The sequence below is a fragment of the Rhinolophus sinicus genome, chromosome 6 (assembly GCF_057876585.1).
Source record: "Rhinolophus sinicus isolate RSI-liver-muscle chromosome 6, RSI-T2T, whole genome shotgun sequence".
Taxonomy (NCBI): Eukaryota; Metazoa; Chordata; class Mammalia; order Chiroptera; family Rhinolophidae; genus Rhinolophus; species Rhinolophus sinicus.
The window spans coordinates 11,643,866-11,665,451 of record NC_142506.1 but is presented as its reverse complement, the minus strand read 5'-3'; the positions used below and the strand labels follow the sequence as shown (position 1 = coordinate 11,665,451).

At 47.3% G+C, this 21,586-nt stretch overlaps 1 protein-coding gene across 16 annotated transcripts in view; it reads right to left on the bottom strand.

Annotated features, from left to right (window-relative positions):
• MTSS1 (MTSS I-BAR domain containing 1) overlaps positions 1–21,586 on the bottom strand; it is a 150,764-nt gene that overhangs the window by 26,448 nt on the left and 102,730 nt on the right. For all 16 annotated transcript variants that reach the window (XM_019720913.3, XM_019721123.3, XM_019721049.3 and 13 more), the window contains exons 4-6: positions 5,031–5,115; positions 2,734–2,825; positions 1,305–1,379 (exon numbers count right to left, since the gene is read on the bottom strand). In XM_019720913.3, coding sequence (XP_019576472.1) covers positions 1,305–1,379; positions 2,734–2,825; positions 5,031–5,115 — 252 coding nt within the window. The remainder of the gene's footprint in view (positions 1–1,304; positions 1,380–2,733; positions 2,826–5,030; positions 5,116–21,586) is intronic.

The window sequence follows — 21,586 nt, the reverse complement described above, 5'->3', positions numbered from 1 at the left end:
GAACTCAGCTCCCAATGTTTACCAGCCTGTTCTTCCATGGGGCCTCAGATTCGATGGAATATGGTGGCAGTTTTATTTGCATTTACCACTAGACTCACTAAAATGTTACTGGTCACAAACCCTACTACTTGTCAAATGCTTGCCAGGGGTACCCTCGTTAGATAGAAGGTAATTTTGAACCACCAAGACCAGGAAAACACATCCAACAGAAAAAACTGGAGCTAATACTAACAGAAAATAGGATCATGGGTGAAAATTCTGCTGCCTTTATCTTGAAATGATCTTACGGTTTTTGTAAGAACTGGAGGGGAACATTTTCCAGACAGGCCAAGGTTTGAGAACTTTGTCCTATCCTCACCTTTCTCCCACCAAACCAAGCCATCTCTCCAAAGGTTTATCCTAAGTAAAAACTGCTTGTTTAGGAAAGAGGAAATTTGGTTTTGGGGATTTCTACCTAAAACGATCGTTGTCCCAAATAAATGCTAAACGTAACCCACAGAGAAACCCGATGGGAAAAAGACCATTTTATCGGCTGTGATGCAGCCAATTTTGAAAAATCTTGGTATCAAGAAGAATAGTATGGAAGGAATGTCACTTTCTCAAGTTCAAGAGAGGGTCCCTACATTTTACGTCTTCGGAAAATGTTACGAATGCTCGCCAAGTGGGTGTAGCTGGAGCTTTCTCTTCAAACTCCCCGTCCATGTGGGAAGAGCAAAGCCAGGCCACGCGTCTGACAGTGAACTGGTTCATGAGCCACAGTAAAGCCCGGAGGCGAGAGGAGGGGCATCTTGACTGGTCTGCTTTTCCTCATCAAGCTCCCGCCCTCGTGAACACATGAAACAGCTCCCCATTCGCAATGAGTCCTGGCTCCCACTGCAGCCATTTCTAACACTCTCATAAGACTTAATAAAGGGTTTCGAAGATTATAGCCTATGAAAGATGGAGGAGAAAATGACATAATTTCTGCAATAATTACAATAGACCATTTGCATAAAGGCTTTTGTGCATGATCCCAAGGCTTCCAAGAAATGTATAGGTGTCATTATAATGCACAATAAGCATGGCAACTGTCAAATTTTGGGGACAAAGGTGGGGGGAGGGAACAAGTCAAGTACAACTCTGCAAGGGCCTCAAATTAATACATAGTCGGCACCTGAACTTTAATTCAGATGGATTTTATTTGCTCCTGTCTGCTCTCCTGGGCTAAGGAAATCTGAACTGAATTCCCTGCTTCAAAGACAACTCAAGCACATGTTCATTTTCCTGAAGTAACACTATTAAAACCACAGAATTTGTTGAGTTACCTTTTTTTGCTTTCTTCTGCAGTTTCAGTGTATCTGAAGACTTCTTTTTTATCTCTTGGCGAGCTTTTTTATATTCTAAGAGAAAGCAGAATATTGAATCGTTTTACCACTATGCTCAACAGAAAATATTTTGGGAACAGCCATTACCTTCATCACAGAAAGCACACACTGTGACGTATAATAGATAGCTTTATCGGAATATCATGATAACAATCTTATGATGACATTTTAGAGCAGAGGTACGACGAATGTGAAAAACAATAAAATGGACTGTGGTCTTTCCCTACTCATTCATACCAGCATTGAGGAAAGGTATCATTTGGGAATATTTTACTAAAAATGAAAATTTTTCAATTCAAAAATCTCTGCTCAGATATCAGGAAATGTGTTCAATGTTATTTACTTCTCCAAGGCCCCCAAGGACTCATGTGGCAAGATGCTGCTGGCCAGATGTTACAATTTAGGAAAGAGGGCCTCAGACTACAGCACAGGGGAAAGACCCAGCTGCCTTACTTTCGCATTCACACTGAGGCCGGACGCTGTGACACCACAGAGGAGCAGCCCCAATCACCCACAGCCCCCGCCAACCACTTCTTCTTCCCCCACCAGTCCACGCCCACTCCTGGACTTTCTCCAAACATGGACATCCAAAATGACAGCCCCCTATGGCACTTGTCTCCTCTGCTGCCCTCATATTCAATTAATTGCCCTCTCGACCCATTCCCTTAGTTATTCCCGACGATTCCCTCCACCGCCTTCCACCTACAAGGCTCTCACTCATATGCTCTTGGGATCGCCTGTTTGCCAACCCTTTCTTTCCAGTTTTATCCCCTCAGATCAACCCACATGCTTTGCCTCTCCAGCACTTCCTGAAGCTCGTATGATCCTTGGAGCAATGTCTCCTGCCCCTTCCACACGGCTGGCACCCCCACCAGGAAAACTGACAGGGGTGGTGTCTGTCTGGGCCGTTTTGTCCCGAAAGCCTGGTATGTGAGGTACTAAGACACTGGCTGACGGCATATGCCAAGAAAGTGGCCATTTCTGGGCAAGGAGACCCAAGATTAGCTTCTCTCATTAAAGGTTTAGTTTTTAAAATATGCTGCAATGCCTTAAGTATGAATCTTTGGCAGTTAAGCCTGGTGTGACAATTCACTTCTAAATCAGTTGATCACAATTAATGCCACCAAGCCATCAGGTTATCAGCTGCTGAGTAATGTTTCACGTCAAAAAACCCAGCACTGAGTCCTGCCATGGGATCATTTTCGGCTCCTTTCCTCCAACACTGAAACGTCTGCAGGAGAAGCAGGAATGGGGGGGTGGGGGCCTTGGGTGACACCGATAAACCCAGCAGAGGCACCAGGCAGCATCCAGCACCATCCCACAGCTTTTCTCGGAGAGCCACTATGTGTTAGACGGCTTGTCCCTGTACCTTTCGCGTGGTCTTTATCCAGCTGGTTTGCTACTTTCTTCCATTCTTCCATCTGTTCTTGAAGTGGGTTTATCAGACAATCGATTAAAGCACTTTTACCAAAAGAGAAGGAAAAGGAGACGTTAAACAGATACTTTCTGTGGTCAAGATTTACACGTGGTTGTCAAAACATACCTGACTCATGGTCACCTGAAGCGAGACAAGACAGCATGCTAACCCCAAGTTCTCATCCAAATCCCCTGACAATCTTGTTTGCAGGACGCTTTTCAATGACAGTTAAGAAGCTAGAAATGTGACTGGCTGAAGTGCTCTCTCTTATTGCTCTATTTATATTCCAATGCTCGTATGAACAAGCAAGGCTGCAGACAAGTGGGGCCACCCTCTGGCTGAACAACAGATGTACCTTCAAAAAGGAGAACTTCAAAAAGGTCAAGACACCTGGGCCTCACCCCACAGCTCATAGAGACTTTGAGGGTGGGGCCCCCATCTTACTATATTTTTAGACCCACGATTCTGATGTGCGTTCGGGATTATAAGTCACAAATGTAGGCGAATCGTGGGCAGCCTGGAAAGAAGAGCTGGATGGCCAGCTCCTGGGTTGGAGGGGTGAAGGTATCTCCAGGTGCATACCTGCATTCTGTGCAGTCTCCCAGACAGACAACATTTAGACACCTGGAAAGGTGGCTCCCCACACAGACCAACCGTGTAAGTCATGGAACCCACGGTTTTTCGTCTGTGCAACGGAAGAATAATTGGCCCATTCCTACATGAGCTGTTGTAGAAAAATTAGAAAATGCCCATAAATTGCTTAAATTGCATTGGTGAGAACCACTAAGAAGGTGTCCTCAGACTGCTTTTGGGTACTGGGCCTCCTGAATACCTTTACAGTCTTGGTATGATTCCCTCTTTTTCCGATCAGGGTTCGTGTGCAGTTCCCTCCCGCACACATACTTCCTCAGCCATCAGCGCAGCTCACACCCTTACTTTGTCCAGGACACTATTCAAAGCTTTGTTCTGAAGAGAGTCACTCCCTAATTAAATACCCATCAGGCCAACCATCCCCTAATTCCGTGTGTTTCGCCTTGTGTTGTTTGTTGCTGCCTGATGTTACATCAGGTTAATTTAGTGTCTAGAGCGTAAGCGCCATGGAGCAGGGTGTGGTCCTATTCACCACTCTATCCCATATACCTAAGGCAGTGCCTGGCACATAGTAGGTGCTCAATAAACAGTGGCTATTGAATCGCTGTCTCCTCATAACTAAAATGGGGTGAGAGGTGCCATGGGACTGGCCTGAGGATAAAACAAGGTGGCGTGTGTGAGTCGGGAAGCATTGTCCAGGTGTGAGGAGGAGGGAAGGGAGCTAGATTTTATCACCTGCTGCACCAGCTGCTTTCTGCTGTAAACACATGGACATTTCATTAGTCTTTACAAGAATCCGTTAGAGATTATTATCCCATTTTACAGGGGGCTGAGACCCTAGTCAACGTTACAGCATGTAAATGGCCATCCCAGGATTTGAACCCAGGATTAGCTGTCTCCAAGACTAGGTGATTCCCTCTATGTTCTCTTGCCTCCCACTGTGTTCTGCTGCCTCCCGTGGTGGCTCTGCCAGGAGTGTCAGAGGCATTTCACTTTAGCAGCCACTCACACAACTTGGTATCCATAAAGCAGAGCAGTGCGAAACTGCTGAGTTATGCTGATCTGCTAGGAAGAACGTCCACTCTCATTTGAACACGGTGACTCTAAATCCCCTTGCTAGCCATTTCGACCCACTCTGGATGCTGGTAAAACAGACAAGAGGCTGGCAGTGTGGAAGGCGCTGTGAGCTACCACTGTCCTCCGCGGTGGGTTTAGAGGGAGCACACAGGTAACACGATGGCAGGGATGCCTCACTCTCCAACAGCAGCTCCCCTTCAAAGGCTCTTTTGGGGTGTGGGGAACCCAAGGGCCTCAGCAGAATGCACTGGCCCTGACACCAACAGAGCCGGAGGACAGACACACAGGAGCACAGAGACGATCCTAAAGGCAGGTATAGGCTCCACGAGAGCAGGGACCCAGCCATCTGCTCGTCCACTGTCTCCCCAGAGCCCAGACCAGTGCCTGGCACATAGCAGATGCTCAACAAATACCTGGTCATTGAGTGAGGAGAGTGATGGGCTGTGATGACAGGTGGGTTGTGGGGATTTAAATGCGATGGGGAAAGCAGTGCCACTTCAGGCGAGGTACGCCACACAGCCCCCTTCCTTAACCTGAGATCTGCAAGGCTGTTTGAGACCTGGGGGAAATGTGTTCCTTACCTCGAAAACTGCCTCAGCTTGGCCTCTATGCTTCTGTGCCTCATGCACATCCTGGTCAGGGCGGAGCCAATCTCCCTGGTACCACCTGAAAGGCAACAGAGGCAAAGCTAAAGACGGGAGACGAGCCACAATCATTGAAATGTTTGAAAGAGAATGAAAGAATTCAAAAACAAGCCAGATTTCACCACGTTATAAAACCTAAGCCACTGTCTTTCAGACTTCACACACACACACACACACACACACACACACACACGGTGACATATTTTTATATAATCACTAAAACAAAAGGTACTTTTACTATATACAATACCCTCCAATATTTCCTATTCTGACTTTTTTTTAAATGCTAATTGTGACCCACAATTTGATTTTACAATGCACTAATGGTCAATAACCCACAGTCTGAAAATTACTTCCCAAGGAAGATGATCAAAGTAGTATCTGATATTTAGGGAAAAGCTGTAGCTTTTTTTCCCCCCTTCCACTTCTGGAAAAATAATCCTCTTAGCATTATTTAGAACGTCTAATAAGGCCACTCCAGCTAATTGTTTCAAGACACATACAAGTATTTCCGAGAATAGAGAGACTAAAGCAAAATGAAGTAACAGAGCATTTTTTCGTGGCTTTGGGTAACACCGGTGAAAGAGGCCCACAAACCCAGCAGATGTTGAAGTAAATTGCAATTCAGTTTGATTTTCCCCAAATTCTTGTCATACTTTTCCCTTCAGGCACACCCTTTTCTAAGATTAGTTTTGAAATTCCCTTCCTTCCCCCTTAGAAACAGTGCTTGAATCAGCATTTACTTGGGCATGAGGGAGGGAGGAGCAAATTGTAACTACAGATGGTAATTCTGCACTGAGCCCTGGACAGCACAATTATAAATGTTACGAAAATACTGAGGATCATGAAATCAGGGGGGGAAAGTACCAAATAAAGCACTATTTTTTTTTAACAGACAAGGCCTTCAAGGGAAAGCCACAGGAATTTATGGCAGGTTTAACAAAGTCAACAGGAAAAAATTCCCTCCCTTATTAGTCCTCATGACATTATTACGGGTTGTATGTTCCCCTCAGCCTTCTCTTCCAGAAATGCCAGTGGGTTGTTTCAGTTCCACCTTTTCCCATTTTATTCTGCAAAACTCACAGGTTTCCAGAACTGAAAAAAAAATTAGTAATAATAGTGATGTATATTATATGTTCATATTTCTATATTTTTAGTCTGAAAAGAGAAGCCTTCTGAGAGGTATTCTCACATTCCTCTGAAACGGGGTTTCTTAATACTACTGACATATGAGCCAGGTTATTCTTTGTTGGGGGACTGTCCTGTGCAACGTAGCATGTTTAGCAGAATCCCTGGCTTCTATCTAACAGAAGTCAGTAGCAGCCCCCCCAATACATGACATCCAAAAATGTGTTCCCTGGGAAACCAAAGCACCCCAACCCCTCCCTGTTCCCGTTGAGAAGCACAGCTATGAAAGAACTTGAGCAAGAACTAAATGTCACTGAGACTGTTTAAATGGCTGGAAGTCTGAAAAATGTTGCCCTTTAGTTCCTGCACCTGCAGCTTCTCTCAGGAATTCGTTGACTATCTACCCCCACGCAGCTCACACCTCTCCGCCAGGGAAAACCAGTAGAGGGCGCTGTTCTCACACGAGCAGTTCACCTTGGGGGCTCCCTTCAGGTTCTCTTAAGCTTTTATTGCTTTACAAGAAGGACGAGGAACACATTATCCCCAGGGAAATAGCTCCTATTTTCCCTGGGCCTTCATTTGATTAAAAGTTAATAACCTGGCCATGCAAGGAAATTGGCACACTCATTCACTGCTGGAAGCAGTGGTAAAATAGTGCTTTTCTGGATGAAAACTTGGCGGTATCTATCAAAAAAAAAGCCTTAAAAACACGTTCCCTCTGACCCAGCAATTCTACTCCTAGAAATTTAACTTGAGGAAATAATCAAGGATGAGAGAGCAAATCCTTACCTATGAGGATAGTGATGGAAATGTTGTTCACAACAGTAAAAACTGGAAACAAAACTGCACTATAGGAAGCGGGTAAAATAAGCCACACAAGGCAGCCACACACAATGAAATAGCATGCAGTCATCTAAAATGCTGCAGAGGGATGTCTAAGGTCAAGGGAAGGCGAGTCGTTCGTATGCAGCAGGGCCCTGGGATAACTGCTTTGCCCATATGAATTCATTTAATCCTCACAACTCTCCAAGTTGTGCTGGAATTATTATCACTCCCATTTCAGAGATAGGGAAAGTTCCTTACGTAATTTGTTCAAGGTCATACTGCTAGTAAGTGGGATTCCGACGCAGGATGAACCTCCAGACCCTATGCATTTAACCATTCAGCATATGGTACTTGCTACAGACAAAGGGAGATTGGAAGGGGCACAGCCGAGAGCCTAGAACACGCTGCTAACCTAACTTACTTACACACTGTTATAGATGGGTGTTAGGGCTTTACAGCCCAGCTCCCTACTTTTGGTTCTCAAGCCTAGAACTGTCAAACTGGTACCAGGAGATTGAGCTCCGATCCTTGCTAAGCCACTGTGTGTCCCCAAAAACAAGACCTAGCCGGACAATCAGCTCTAATGCGTCTTTTGGAGCAAAAATTAATATAAGACCCGGTCTTATTTTACTATATTTTACTTATATAATATATAAAATTAATATAATACCGAGTCTTATATTAATTTTTGCTCCAAATGACGCATTAGAGCTGACTGTCCGGCTGGGTCTTATTTTGGGGGAAACCCGGTACTGCAGAGAACTAAGTGGTACACAGTTGTTTTACTGATGATCTAAGCCTCCGTCTCCTCAGAAGAGAAGTCTATGGTTGACAAAGATCACCTCCAAGCTCATTTACCTCATCCTATTTCTCTGGTCCATTAGTTCTGTCTCCTTCCCAGATATTTCCCATAGATGGCCATTTATCCCCACCCCCTAGCCCCCCAGGAGAGCCCATGGCTTTCCAGAAACAGCTGAACTATGTACAGTATGATAACAAGCAGTTTCTAAACATGCTGCGTGTGCTCTACCACTGGGCCTCTGCAGCACAGGAAACCCCGAGAGAGGAGGAAACAAAGAACCGCAAGGAAATCTTCCAAACAGCCGTGTCTCTGTCCAGCTGGGCACAAGGGCACGAGATAGGCAGATGACACGCTCCATGGACCCTGGGACCCATCCGTGAGAATTACTGCTGATCTGGGCAACATGGGGCACCCTAAAAATAGCACTCTCTGTGGATCTGCTTAACAACGCCTTATGCTCTTCCTGACCCTTGCTAAAGCTTAAAAAAAAAAAAATCAGCAGGTTTGAAAAAGCTTCAGAGGAAACTGGCTTTAGCTACAAAGACAGAGCAGACATCTGGAAGAGCTCCGATTTGACAGTGAGAGTATTTATGGAAATCAAATGTCCAGTTGAGACCCAGTCAGCAGCTTGTGAGTGTGGACAAGATCTTGCCTGATTTTGTGCGCCCTGCACGCAAGCACGAGTGATGAATGAAGGAATCAACATTTACCATTTTAAGAGCAAATCGTCAGGCTGGCTATACCTGGAGGCAGGCCTAGGAACGGCGTTTGTCTTTTGTTTAATCCATAAATATCTATGTATCTTCTATGGGCACACTATAGGAGATGCAAAATAAATAGAAATAAATATGAGATTCTTACTGCATTAGAAAAGGTCTATACTGATTCAAGGTCAGCCTCGAGAAACGATGGTGTATGAGTTTCCTATGTCTGCTGTAATAAATCACCATCACCTCAGTGGCGTAAAGAAACACACATTTATTATCTTACAGTTCTAGAAGTCAGAAGTCCAAAATCAGTTTCACCAGGCTAAAACCAAGGTGTCAGAAAGATTCTGTTCCTTTTGAAGACTCTAAGGGAGAAATCTGTTTCCAGGCCTTTTCCAGCTTCTTGAGGCAGCCTGCATGCCTTGGCTCAGGGCCCCTTCCTCCACCTTCAAAGCCAGTAATGCAGCATTTTTTCTCTTTCCTGACTTCTACTTCTGTCTTCACATCTTCTCTGACTTTGATCCTTCTTCCTAAAAGGACCCTTGTGACTGTACGGGACCCACCAGGATAATCCCCTCGTCTCAAGATCCTTAACTGAATCCCATCTGCAAAGTCCCCTTGTCACGTGAGGTACCACATTCATAGGTTCGCGGATGTGGCTATACAAGGTGTGATCAAACAATACGGTGAATGTTTAAAAATAAAATTCATTTCAGTATAAGACCATTAATCCCCCTCAAAATACTCCCCCTCGCTTGAAACAAACTCATCCCATCGTGCTTGCCACTTTCTGAAGCAGTTCTGGACGTCCTCTTTCGTGAGTGTCTTCAGTTGCGCTGTCATGGCTGCCTCTATGTCCTGACTCATTTTGAACTTGGGAAAGAGCCAAAAGTCACACAGTGCCAGATCCAGTGAATAAGGTGGGTGAGGCCACACGGTAATGCTTTTGACCGAAACTGCTGTATATCAGAAGCAATGTGTGACACGGAGCATGTGTTGGTGGAGGATGGTTTACAGCACACTTTAAAACACGCCTTCTCTCAACCGTTGCTCATACTCAACTGCACCGAACAAGTTAAAACTTGTCACACACCGTTACTAAGGTTTGACACGCCACTTCCCATATTGAAAACCCCTGCCTTTCCATTGGATGGCACCCGGCAGCAGCTTTCACTGTATTTTGTGATCGCAATGGAAAGGCTCCGTGTCACACATCGCTTCTGGTATGGCAATTCTGTCAAATAAGAACATTACAGTGTGTCTTCATCCACCTTATTCATTGGATCTGGCACCATGTGACTTCTGGATCTTCCCCAAAGTCAAAATGATTCAGGACATCGAGGCAGCCACAACAGCGCAACTAAAGACACTCATGAAAGAGGACTTTTCAGAACTGCTTCAGAAAGTGGCAAGAACGATGGGATGAGTGTGTTTGAAGAAGGGGGAGTATTCTGAAGGGGATTAATGGCAGTGTGTCTTATACTGTAATACATTTTTTATTTAAACATTCACCATAATTTTTGATCACACCACCTGTTATCTGGAGACCATCATTCTGCCCACCAAAGATGAGTAAGAATTGCTACTTTGGAGAGTGCAGAGGGGCACAGTGGTTGAAATGCCAATGTTCATTCGCCCTCAGATGGTTAGTCTGGGCCAATGACCTAATTCCATCCCCTTTGGCAGTGGCTCGGTCAGGGAAGCGACAAAGACGGAGAGAAGACTGCTGTGGACTCTGGGGAAAATGTCCCTGATCTTAAGAGAGACCCCACAGGACGTGAACAGGAAGCTGGCTGCCCAGTTGCTGTCGTCAGCCCTCTTTATGGCCATGAGGACACCTGCCTTAGGACAAAGCCTGTCCTATGAACAGAAGAAAGTGACTTTGCTGAGCTGCCAAATTAACACTCTCGGAGCCTGCTCTCCCCCCGGACCTGGGGCTCCTGTTCTGCAAGAGCATACGTTTGCTTATTTTTAAAGCCACTTTGATTTGGTTCTGTTTCTTGCCAGCTGAGAGGAGAAAAAAGAAGGATGCAATGAACTCTCATGCCTTTTCCGGGCACTGGGAATCACCTTGATGCTAAAGGAAATAGAGGTCCATCTCCTGCTACTGAGAGATGCACAAAACTGGACGGCAAAACTCTTGATTCTTTTCAGTGTGGTATATGTAAGGACTCTCTCCCATAACAAGCGAAGGTTTTTATAACAAAGTAGTACAAAATCAGTCGGCAATCTAAACTGGATGGTCTGCAAAGGAGACAAATGAGTGGAAAGAAAAAAGTAAAAAGTCCAGAGGCCAGACTATTAAAGTGTGACTGCTGGGGCAGGAAACTGTGTTTTACACACGAAGACACACGTTCCACAACGTTGACTGAGTATTATATTCGTTTCCTAGGGTTGCGAAACAAAGTACTCCAGACCGATTGGATTAAAACAACCACAATTTATCGCCTACAGCTCTGGAGGCTAGAAGTCTGAAATCAAGGTGGCAGCAGGGCCACACTCCCTCCGAAACCTATAGAGGAAGAATCCTTCCTGGCCTCTTCCCAGCTCTGGTGGTGACAGCTTTCCTTGACTTGTGGATGCATCACTCCAGGCTCTGACTCCACCTTCACGTGGCCATCTCCCTGTGCGTCTGTCTTCACATGAGACACGAGTCTGCGTCCAAATTTCTCTCTTATAAAGATGCTGGTCGTATTGGATCAGGGCCCACCCTCATTACATCATCTTCACTTGGTTACATTCGCAAAGATCTTATGTCCAAATGAGGTCACAGTCACAGATACCAGTGGTTAGGACTCCAACATATCTTTTTTGGGGGGACACAATGTACCCCATGGTAAGTATCTATCTACCATGCAGCGAGGATTAAAGTGATTCCGAAGCTGACGAGGACCAGGGCCTGGCCCCTGAGAGGTTCAGTCGGGTTGGGGAGATAATATGAGACGGTGCAGCAACCCTCTGAGCTAGTTATTTTTATCCCCATTTTATAAATAGAAAAACTGGAGCTCGGGAGGGTTAACTAACGTGCTGAGGGTCTCAGGGCTGGTACGTGATAGAGCTAAGATCCAAGCCCTGATTTTACTGACACCGAAAGGCTCTTTCCTGCTATGACAAGCTGGAGATGTTCCCAACAGAGGACAAAGAGGCACATTAAAGTCACAAACAGAATAGAAACTGTTTAATGCCTATTTGGGGGCAGATGGGGAGAAAAATAAGGAAAGTAGAGCCACTGATCCTTCCCCCCTGCCCCCCCTCCCCAAGTCCAACATGGTTATATCCTTCCGACTACCAGTTGCCACAGTGGCTTTGCAGAGAGAGGGGGTTAGCGGCATCCATCAAGTGGCATTGTCCCATCTCTCCACACTGCCTCATTTGTAGGCGGCTTCCATCTCCCCACACAGCAGGGGACTAATGGACAGGCCATTGCGGGGTCCACAGGGTGCAGGTGGCAAGTGGGGACTGAAAAACCATTCTGTCAGGCCCAGCTTCTGCGGCAGAGGGGGAAGGGCTGGAGGAAGCACGATTTAAGAAGTGCCTGGGTCCGAACGCACAGCCACAATACGTCACTGCTTGCTGGCAGCCCCTCTGGGGGCTAAGATTGTTGGAAGGCTCGTTAAGAGTCAGACGGGCCCGCTGGACAGGAGCTTGCTCCCTGAACCCGTGCAGGAGGGGCATCCAAAGGACCGGGGCAGGTCACCTACGGCAACGTCTCTCAGCCTCAGCATTGCTGACAATTTGGACCAAATCATTCTTTGTTGCAGGGGAGGGGGGGGCTTGCTGTGCATTGTAGGCTGTTTCACAGCATCTCTGCCTCTACCCTTCTGGAAACAAGCAGCACACCCCAAGTTATGATGACCAGAAATGTCCTCTGGGTGCAAAAGCAGCCCTGTTGAGAAGCACTGGCCTAGGGGAGCATGTGTCCTCCCATAAAGAGGGGTCGCTGATTCTGGCTCTGGACCTCGGGAAGCCACACCTGACACACAGCTGGAACAGCAGCAGCCCCCCCACACACGTGTCGCAGCAGCTATGAAAAGCTATTACGCTTGCTGCTTACCCCCAGCTTCATAAGCACAGAGGTAATAGGCAGCTCCTGTTCATGTAATGAAGAAACTATTCCACTTGCCATTAAAGAAACATTAATTTCAAAATACACAAGTGACATTCCCCACAAAGTCAACAGACACTAACTGCCTCCCCTACAGCCTCAGGGACACGTTACTACAACCAGACGCAGCTGATGTTCACGTCCAAATTTTCAGAAGTATTCAAACAACCAGGAAAGGGAGCCCGAGAGGCCCTCGTCAGGGCAGGATCTCAGGCACGGAGGACCCACCGTCTGTGCAGTGAGGAAGAAGTCCTTCGTGCGACCAAAAGGAGCTTGGGGGGACATGAGGCAGTGGAATAAGAAAGCGACGGGGGTGGGAGTGGGGGGCTGGATGGCTCAGTTGGTTAGAGCGCAAGGTCTGAACAACAGGGTTGCTGGTTCGATTCCCATATGGGCCAGCGAGCTGCACCCTCCACAACTAGATTGAAGGACAGTGACTTAGAGCTGATGGTCCCTGGAGAAACACACTGTCCCCCAACATTTCCCAATTAAAAAAAGAAAGTGACCTCGGACCTCTCAACAGCTCCTGACTTCTATCCCACACGGGCCAGTGATGTCCTGTCAGCCCCAAGTGTCTCTGAAGATCTGTGACACAGACAATACACAGATGCCACGCAAAGCTGACCCTGGCAAGTGCTCTTGTCTCGCTGCACGTGGATGCATGAAATTGCTTATTGTACCCACTTGGTTATAAATTTAAAAGATTTAAGTGAGGTGGCCCTGTGTGGTTCCCGGGCACATAACAACCAAACATCAAACATGACCATCGGTGGCGCCGGTGACATATTTTTATCAGGAATCTTTTTCCAAAGCATATCTATTTTATCCACACCGAATCTTACCTGTTGAGGTAAGTAACCCCGTTCCCTCCCCAGTCCTGAAAGAGTCCTGGGGGCTCCTTAGCAGCTGTATCCTATCCTCTCTCTCCTCCTCGACATATATGCTTGGGTGATACGCAGACTGCAAGCCATGGCTAATCTGGAGTCTTGGCACAAGCTCCTTGCCATCTCCACAACTAGCACGAGAATCAGGAGGAAAAGCAGGAGAGCCAAAGGGTGAAGAGCTTGGCTCTGAAGTCAGACAAGTGGATTCAAAGCTCCCAGCTCGCCCACTGGCCAGCTGTGTGACCTCGGCAAGGGCCTAACTTACTCAGGCTAAAAATGTTGATGATTGTACTCTTAAAAATGGTACGTTGACTGGTGTTTTGCATTATGTGTGTTGCATACATCAGACCCAAAATGCACCATCTATGATTTCCAGTTTGAGCTTCCTGGGAAACAATCTGAGCATCCGAGGTTATTTTCTGGTTTTTTTTAAATAATTTTTGTCCTCAATCTTTTACAATTCCCTCATCCATACTTAATTTGACGGTAATATATATTTTTTAAAGCAACTTGCTTCTAACTTATCTTTCTAAACATTCTATTTATTTTGTAGAAATAACTAATCTTCTCTTAAACACTCATATTCCAAAGATTTACGCACCTTATAATTAAATAACTTTCTGGTGGTCCATACAACTAGCAGGTAACAGATTTGGGAGCACATACAACTGACTCTTGGTTAGGCCTGCAACTCCGGCGGAAGAAGTGTGTGGACAAGCTACCAGCGGAGAGCTGACCGAAGGCAGGGGATGGTATGTTTTCGAGAGAAAATAAGGAGCACAGGTTACACCAATGGGCTAATTAAGTAGGGAATTGATGCAGCAAAACTCCGCCAAGTCCTACAGGAAGGCAGAGGTGGGAGTAATTACCTCAGGCCTGGCTGGAGCACCTGACCACGCGGATGTGCTCGTCATCACGCAGTAGCCCTCTCTTCTCCCACGTCTAACATCACCCTTCTCCAAGGAGCTCGCTAATGAGCACATGCAAAGAAAGTTAACCATACAAAGGGAGGCATCTGAGCAAGCCAGACTTGTTCCTTCTTCATAAACCCCTGAGATGCCCAAGGGCCGACAAGGAGTGGTACAAAAGGCCTGCCTGGGAAGGATCTGCAAATACTTAAACAGCTACGCGTCCACACAGGGAGAGGTCACCTGATGGAACTCAAGCTGTAGCATCGAGAGGTTCACGGTCAGCCTACTGCAGTGAGCCCTGATCTCTATGCCCCGTGCTTTCGAAACAGGCAGGCAGCTGCCCCTGGCTAACCAAATTTTAAAGGTGTCGCCACAATTCTAGATCTCTCTGTTGTATATTTTTATACCGCAAAGCTCAAAACACTTGTGTCCTCTGCTTCCTTCCAGCAAAGAATGAAAAGGAAAGCTGCTATGGAACCCGGCGTTCCAGCCCCTGGAGTGTCTCTCTCCTGCCTCTCAAGCCCCTGCTCTTAGAGAGCCCAGAAGTATTGAAACGTCAGGTGTCTTTTCACCTTGACAGCCGGCTGGAGGACGGCCGGGCGCTGCACCGCAGAAGTTGCCTCCGTGTGCACGAGCCGCAGGTCTGGCCGGCTGAGCAGGGCAGGCTGGGCACGCCATCTGCTGCCCTGGGGGGATGCCCGCAGCCAGCACTCAGCACAGCAAACACAGCTCCGGCACATGCGAGCGTCATGCCTGACGAGGAAGCAGGTGCCCTACTTCCGTGCTCTCGCTGGCGTGTTTCAGGATGCTTTTTACAACTTGAAGTAATGGCACATGGACTTCGGAAGGGAGAGGAAAAGTGTCTCCAAAGGGCACCTGAGTGTCAGCCTAAATTCTAATAAGCAAGGAGGCAGTTCAATCCTTATGCCCGGAAAAGCTCAACCATGACGCCCGAGCGAACAAATATTCGGTCCAAGGGGCCAAGTCCAGAGGCCACCAGATGGACCACGACAGCCAGGCCAACAAAAATAAAGGGTCAGAAAGGACTACATGGCACGCCGGGCAGGGCACCAGCTGGACCTCAGCTGGAGGTGGGCACACCTGCTTGAAGCTCTATACAGTGGATCTTCCAGGTGGCCTCCAGGCTGGATTAAATGACCCCCTTCTTCCTTTCAGAGAAATGATGCTATGGCAGCTGGGATCCTGGAGAAGAGACAGGACAGCATCCGGATACCCGATAAACATTGAAAAAATGTTACTACGTCTAATGAACGGGGTGCTAGGGGCGGAGGAGACAGCCCCTGCCCTCACAGAACATACGTCTCATCTGAACGTGGAAGCAATAGGCTTTTAGGATGACCTTAGAGCTGGAAGATGCCTTAGAAAACTCATGAGGCAACACGCAGCGATTCCTTGCTGCTCGGCGTCACAACTTTGCCTTTAATTAGCAGAGACGCTCCTGATGACCTTTCAGGAGTCCCGCACTCACGGCCATTTCTCTTGTTCAGGGAGACACATCCGTGTACTTCGCTGCATTTGTGAGGCAGCTGGTTCCCATCAGGGACCCTGTCATTTTCATTAAAGGTCAAAGAAGGCATTCAGGCTATTAAGAACATCAAATTAACAAACTATGTTTCTTCTGGCTTCATCAGCATTTTCTTTTTATCCTTGGGCATGGAGAGATGGAGAACTGGGAGAAGGGGGCATCATAGATGCCCTGCATTTGTTTAACTACAGGGGAGGGTGGGAAGAAGGGAGGGAGGGAGGGAGGGATGGAGTGGGAGAGAGAGACAGAGAGAGGGAGAGAGAGAGAGAGAGAGAGAGAGAGAGAGAGAGAGAGAGAGAGAGGTGGGGGAGGAGAGAGAGAGAGAGAGAGAGAGAGAGAGAGAGAGAGAGAGAGAGAGAGAGAGAGAGAGAGAACCAGTTGCTGGTATTACCAGGCTCTTATCTACCACTCACACCAGCCAAGTAACCTCGCTCCACTCAGTGGAGACACTGGTCACACTTAAATCACTAAACAGCAGCTAAATACCTTATGTGAGCCCTGAGAATGGTTTCAAACTGTCCAAACATTTTTTGCAGGTACTGTTTAGATCACCTAAATGTTCCTGGGACAAAGATGCAATCTGATTTCAAGGAAACTAACGGTGAGAAACCTGAGTAGTATTTTAAGCAGTGGAAGGCTCTGTCCTTTTGTCCTCATGGGGTTCCTTACAACAAAAGTGAAAAAATTTTAAAGATTTTCAAAAATAAACCCTTGACGCTTCCAACAAAGGAAGCATTAACTTCCCTTTTGCTACAATCGCAATCCCAACAACGCGCTGCAGTATTGTAGGAAGGGAGAAACACGTGGAGTTTCCTGTTCAGAAGACTGCATTATCAGCTACTGTATGTGCCTGAGATGTAATGGGCGGTCCAGCTGGTGTTTATGGGGGCAGCTAATACCGTGTGCTCAGCAAATGCTGGAGAAGGTTGGCAATACGATTTGGGAAGACACTCCTGTGCCTACATGTGAGGTGGAAGATACTGCAAACTGTTATCAGCTGACAATCTATCAGCCAATCTCACACTTTCCAGCCTCTCCCACTCCTACTTCACAACTTTTCAAAAAGCAGAGGAAACCAAAAAAAAAAAAAAAAACCACACACACTCCTACCACCATCTGGTGGCTTCAGACCAGCAAGCACGAGATTCTGGCATGCACGGTCCTGGCAGCCACAAAGACCAATATTCCTCTTTCTTTGTTGCTGTTTTAACAGCAAAGCGAGAAGGGTAATGTGGAAACACGAAACACAGACTCGCTCACACTCTGGGAAAACCACCGCAGGAGCAAGTGCATGGTGGGACAGCGACTCTTCCCCACCTTCGTTTCCGAGGGAATGGCCTGGCTGAAACGCACTGCAGGCGTGTCACCTGGGAAATGCCGCTGGCCCCCTGACATCTGCCACCGTGAACCCCCACTGCCAGAGTCTGCCTCTGCAGCACGACGGACGGACGCACAGAGGTGCCCCCGCTGGAGCCAGGCTTCGGCGACAAGAGGACGTCAACTCGTGCCAGCAAAGCAGATGTGGGCTGATGTGCAGAACCACACGTTTTCTCAGCTCAGGAAATTGAACTGTCGGGCAGATAAGATGCTCCCAGCCGCTGATCTGGGCATTATCGCCCAGGCAGCCTTCCGGGAGGGCCAGATAAATCATAAGGTGGCCTGATGAATATGGAAGCAGAACAGAGCATCTCGTGTTTTAGGGATCAGAGTAAGAGCCGGATGCATCCATCTCCCCCACGGATGAGACCCCACCCAGAGAACGAGTCCTCTGGCTCTGCTTCTGCTAAAGACCCAACCTCTTTGCGGCAAACAGTTTATCCTTAAAACCTCTAGTATCTAATTATGTTACCCTCATATGTTGCTGGCCTACAAACTACTCCATTCCTTCAAGGGGCTTTTGTGCATCCCTGAACTATGCCAGAGTGTGTTGACTTTATCATCTGTCAGGAAGCAACCTTGCTGCTTTCCAAGTTATTAAGAATAGTTACCATTTGCTGAGCACTTGCAATCTAACAGGCACTTGCAAGCACACTGTCCTCAAATCTTAAAAATCTCATGATACTCCTCATGTAGGTATCATTATAGCTTAGGTATTATTTTTCTCAGGTTACAGATGAGGACAGGGGCCTCAGACAAGTTAAATAACTTGCCCAAGGTCACACAGTAGAATCCAGGATTTGCATCCAGGGCCGAGGCCATAGTTAAAACTTCTAACCATTCTCGAGGACATCTCAATGTTGCGAATTATGTACCTAAATATTTGGACGAGAAGTTAGGTGTTCATCTCCTTCACCCCTATCCTGTAAGTGAAGGGAAATAAAAACCCTCCCACCCATCTGTTTCATCAGCCAAACTCAAACCACACGGTCGCCACTTCTTGCTGGACCGTGTACAGGCTGCCTGGTCTGCATGCATGGACCTGGGATCGGAGTGGACGTGTATTATCTCAGCACGCATCACCTCCTGCCAACTTCCTTTGGCATGGTGTGCTGCTTATTCATGCAGAGGACCCTGCCCTACTTGCTAAGATAATCTTTCCCCAAATCCCCCTTTCAGCTACTGACCCATCCCCATCCCAGGAGGGGCCCCTGCAGTAGTTTCCCAGGGAAGGTCATCCCGACAAGGCCAAATTCAGGATCTCTTTGTTTTCTAGACACACTGACGTCTCATGAAACAGCACATAATGGCATCTGCGTGCAATCTCTGAATGTAGTAGGTGTCCAACAAACCTGTGGGAACCGGCAGATACACCGAACTTTAAGTTCTAGGTTTATAACAGTCACTCTTCCCAATGCTGCGAGTACCTCTCCCTCCTCCCCACTCTTTTCTCCATCTCTAGTGCACACCCCACCTGCCACTGTCACAAGGAACTAATCAAGAGGAGCCACGAGTTCAGATTCTAAAGGAAACATGGCCACAATTAGGCCAAGATTCCATCGGGGGCACTTGGGATTGCCGCCAGAGTTCCATGTTTGTACCTAATTTCCTAGCCAAATTCATCTAAGATGACATACATGGGCTTACCCATGACCTTAGTCTTCGCTTCGCCTCAATTTCTATTTCAAGTCGAACCTTCGCAAACAGTGTCTGAATGAATGAATGAATGAATGAATGAATGAATGAATGAATGAATGGATAGTTTCTGGGGTAAAAGTAATTGAAACTCTAATCCTGGAAGAGCAAACAGGAGTCTTGCTCTTATGACCAGGTATAGGGCTCCGGTAGACAAGAAAGCAGCACCATGACACAACCACACCATCCTTAGGACCCTGCAAGCCAGGTCAGCCCTTCCTCCAGCTTCCATTTGTCTAATGCAGGGGCGTAAACTGGTTTTAGTTACTAGCACCCCAATTGAGTCTTAAGGTCAAGTAGTAGGAATGCGAATCCCAAAACCGTTTCTGAAAGCCTCTTTACTGCTCAGGTTAATTCAACCACCCACAGTCCTTTGCTTGGTGTTGGAATTGTATTAAATATGGTAAAAAAAATGATCCCAGGTTAACAGTTATTGTATTTCTCTAAAGACGAGGTGGAAGAAGGGACTTCCAAGTTATTTAAAAATGTAATTTGTTCAATAAATAAGACCTTTTAAAGCCTGAGAAAGGTCCATAGGGGTTGGAAAAATATGTGCAGTGCTCAGTGGACAGAAGTCGATGCTGCAAGAAGATAAAATGTGCATCCGCCAAACATTTTCCCAGTCCTGCCCACTTTACATTAAAACGGGGCACAATTCTAATACTATCCTGATGACCCTGGGAGGTTAAACTGGCCTATGTTAGATGTCCCCTGAGAGCCGGTCACATGATGTGATGTGAACTTTTTACACCACGATCAGAGCTACTCTAGTGCCTCTCCCTGCTCTCCTTTCCCTGGCATCCTTCTCTTCCCTGTATCTGCTTTAGCAACAGTGATCTGCTAACAGATTGCAAATCCCTTTTTCTAAGGAAAATAACCACCCATGGGTGGTTTAAACCTAACTGTTGCTCGGTCATCAAATAAACCCAACAGGAAGTTTGCCAGAAGGCAATGAGCCTGGGTGTGTGTGTGTGTGGAGCGGGGGGTCACACAGAGGATCTGGGCCTGTGTCCTAAGGAGCCAGGGTAACATAGTAGCAGCTTTCCCTGCTCTGTCAAGTTCACTGCCCAACGGCAGAGGACCGGCTGTGCTGTGTAGGTTCCAGTTGCCAACAGCTGTTCATTCAATGGATCCTCGTTCCTTCCTGCCCTAGGGAAGAACTAGGGGCATAATTCTCAACACTTAAGGTCTAGGCAATAAGCTGGTTTCTTTGTTTTTTTGGGGGATGAGTTCTTCATAGCCAAGGCAGGGATGACAAAGGTGTTTCATCTCCTGGGCTATTCGGATTAAGTGGTAAGAGATGCCTGGAGTATTGTGCTGAGAAGGATTCTGAGGCTGGATCTGGACTTGGTGGAAAACGGAGTGCCCGGGTCACTAGCAATGTCCCCCACGAATGGAGGGGCAGTGGAGGGGTGCATGCCTCGTACTGGCTACCCTGGCCCTGAGGTCTCAAAAGAACTAGAGCAGCAAACTTCAGGGGATTCTGCCGAAATGCAGATTCTGAAGGTCTGGAGTGGGCCCGAGACTCTGTATCTCTACCAAGCTGATGCTAGACCACTAGCCACGCTTTGAGTCGAAGGAGCTAGAGCATTTCAGCAGCCATCACCTTTCCCCGATTCCCTGAGATCTCCAGCACCACACAGAGACCCTGCCAGATGAAATCCAGGGGGACCAGATGTCCTGGACTTGGAGGAGACACATGGGGAATGTGACTGTTCGTTGTGTTGAACCCCAGAAAACATTGGGGTCTGCTGCCAGGATAAGCCCCTGCCAGTGAAGCTTTCCCACCCCTCCCCACATGCCCTCCTGCCGACGAGTGAAACCACAACTCTGGGTCTAGAAGAAACAAAGCTTGGGGGCATCAGACAATGTCTGGGGGCAAAGTGGCTCAGTGGAAGCTAAGTGCAAACTGGTCCTTGGTCCCCACTGGGCTCCGTCTCCCTCCCCCTGCCCCCACGCCTGGGACATTTAAGAAGCCTTCAGAGTGACTATAAAAAGGTGGGCATAGCGTAAGCTTTTCTCTTCTGCCTCTCGGAGGATTAGCAGCTCACAGTCCTCCAGCACTTGCAATTAAAGATGGGATAATGGAGAAAGGGAAGGAAGGAGAGATTAAGGGGCCCAACGTAGCAGGCTCACCCCCCCTTTTTCCCGTGCGTGTACATGCACCCACTCCTGCCGGCTTCCACATCTGTGACACTGGCCTGGGCTCATCACCTGCTGGGTCTTGGTCCTTCATTAGACCAACGGCGCCCATGTCCAAGCCGTCCCTGAACTCCCAGTGTCTGGCAAGATGCCTGACCCAGAATAAAGGCTCACTAGATATTTGCAGAAAAGGGAAATGGAAAAAGAAAAAGAAAAAAGTAAAAATCAGAAAATCACCTTTTCTGAAGAGCAGCTACTCCTGGTGTTTTAGCAGCTGAGATAAATCTGAGCTCCCGGAGGTGGGCAAAGAGAGGTTTTTATCAGTATTATACTCACCTGTGGATCCACTCCGCCCCATGGTGTGAAAATAT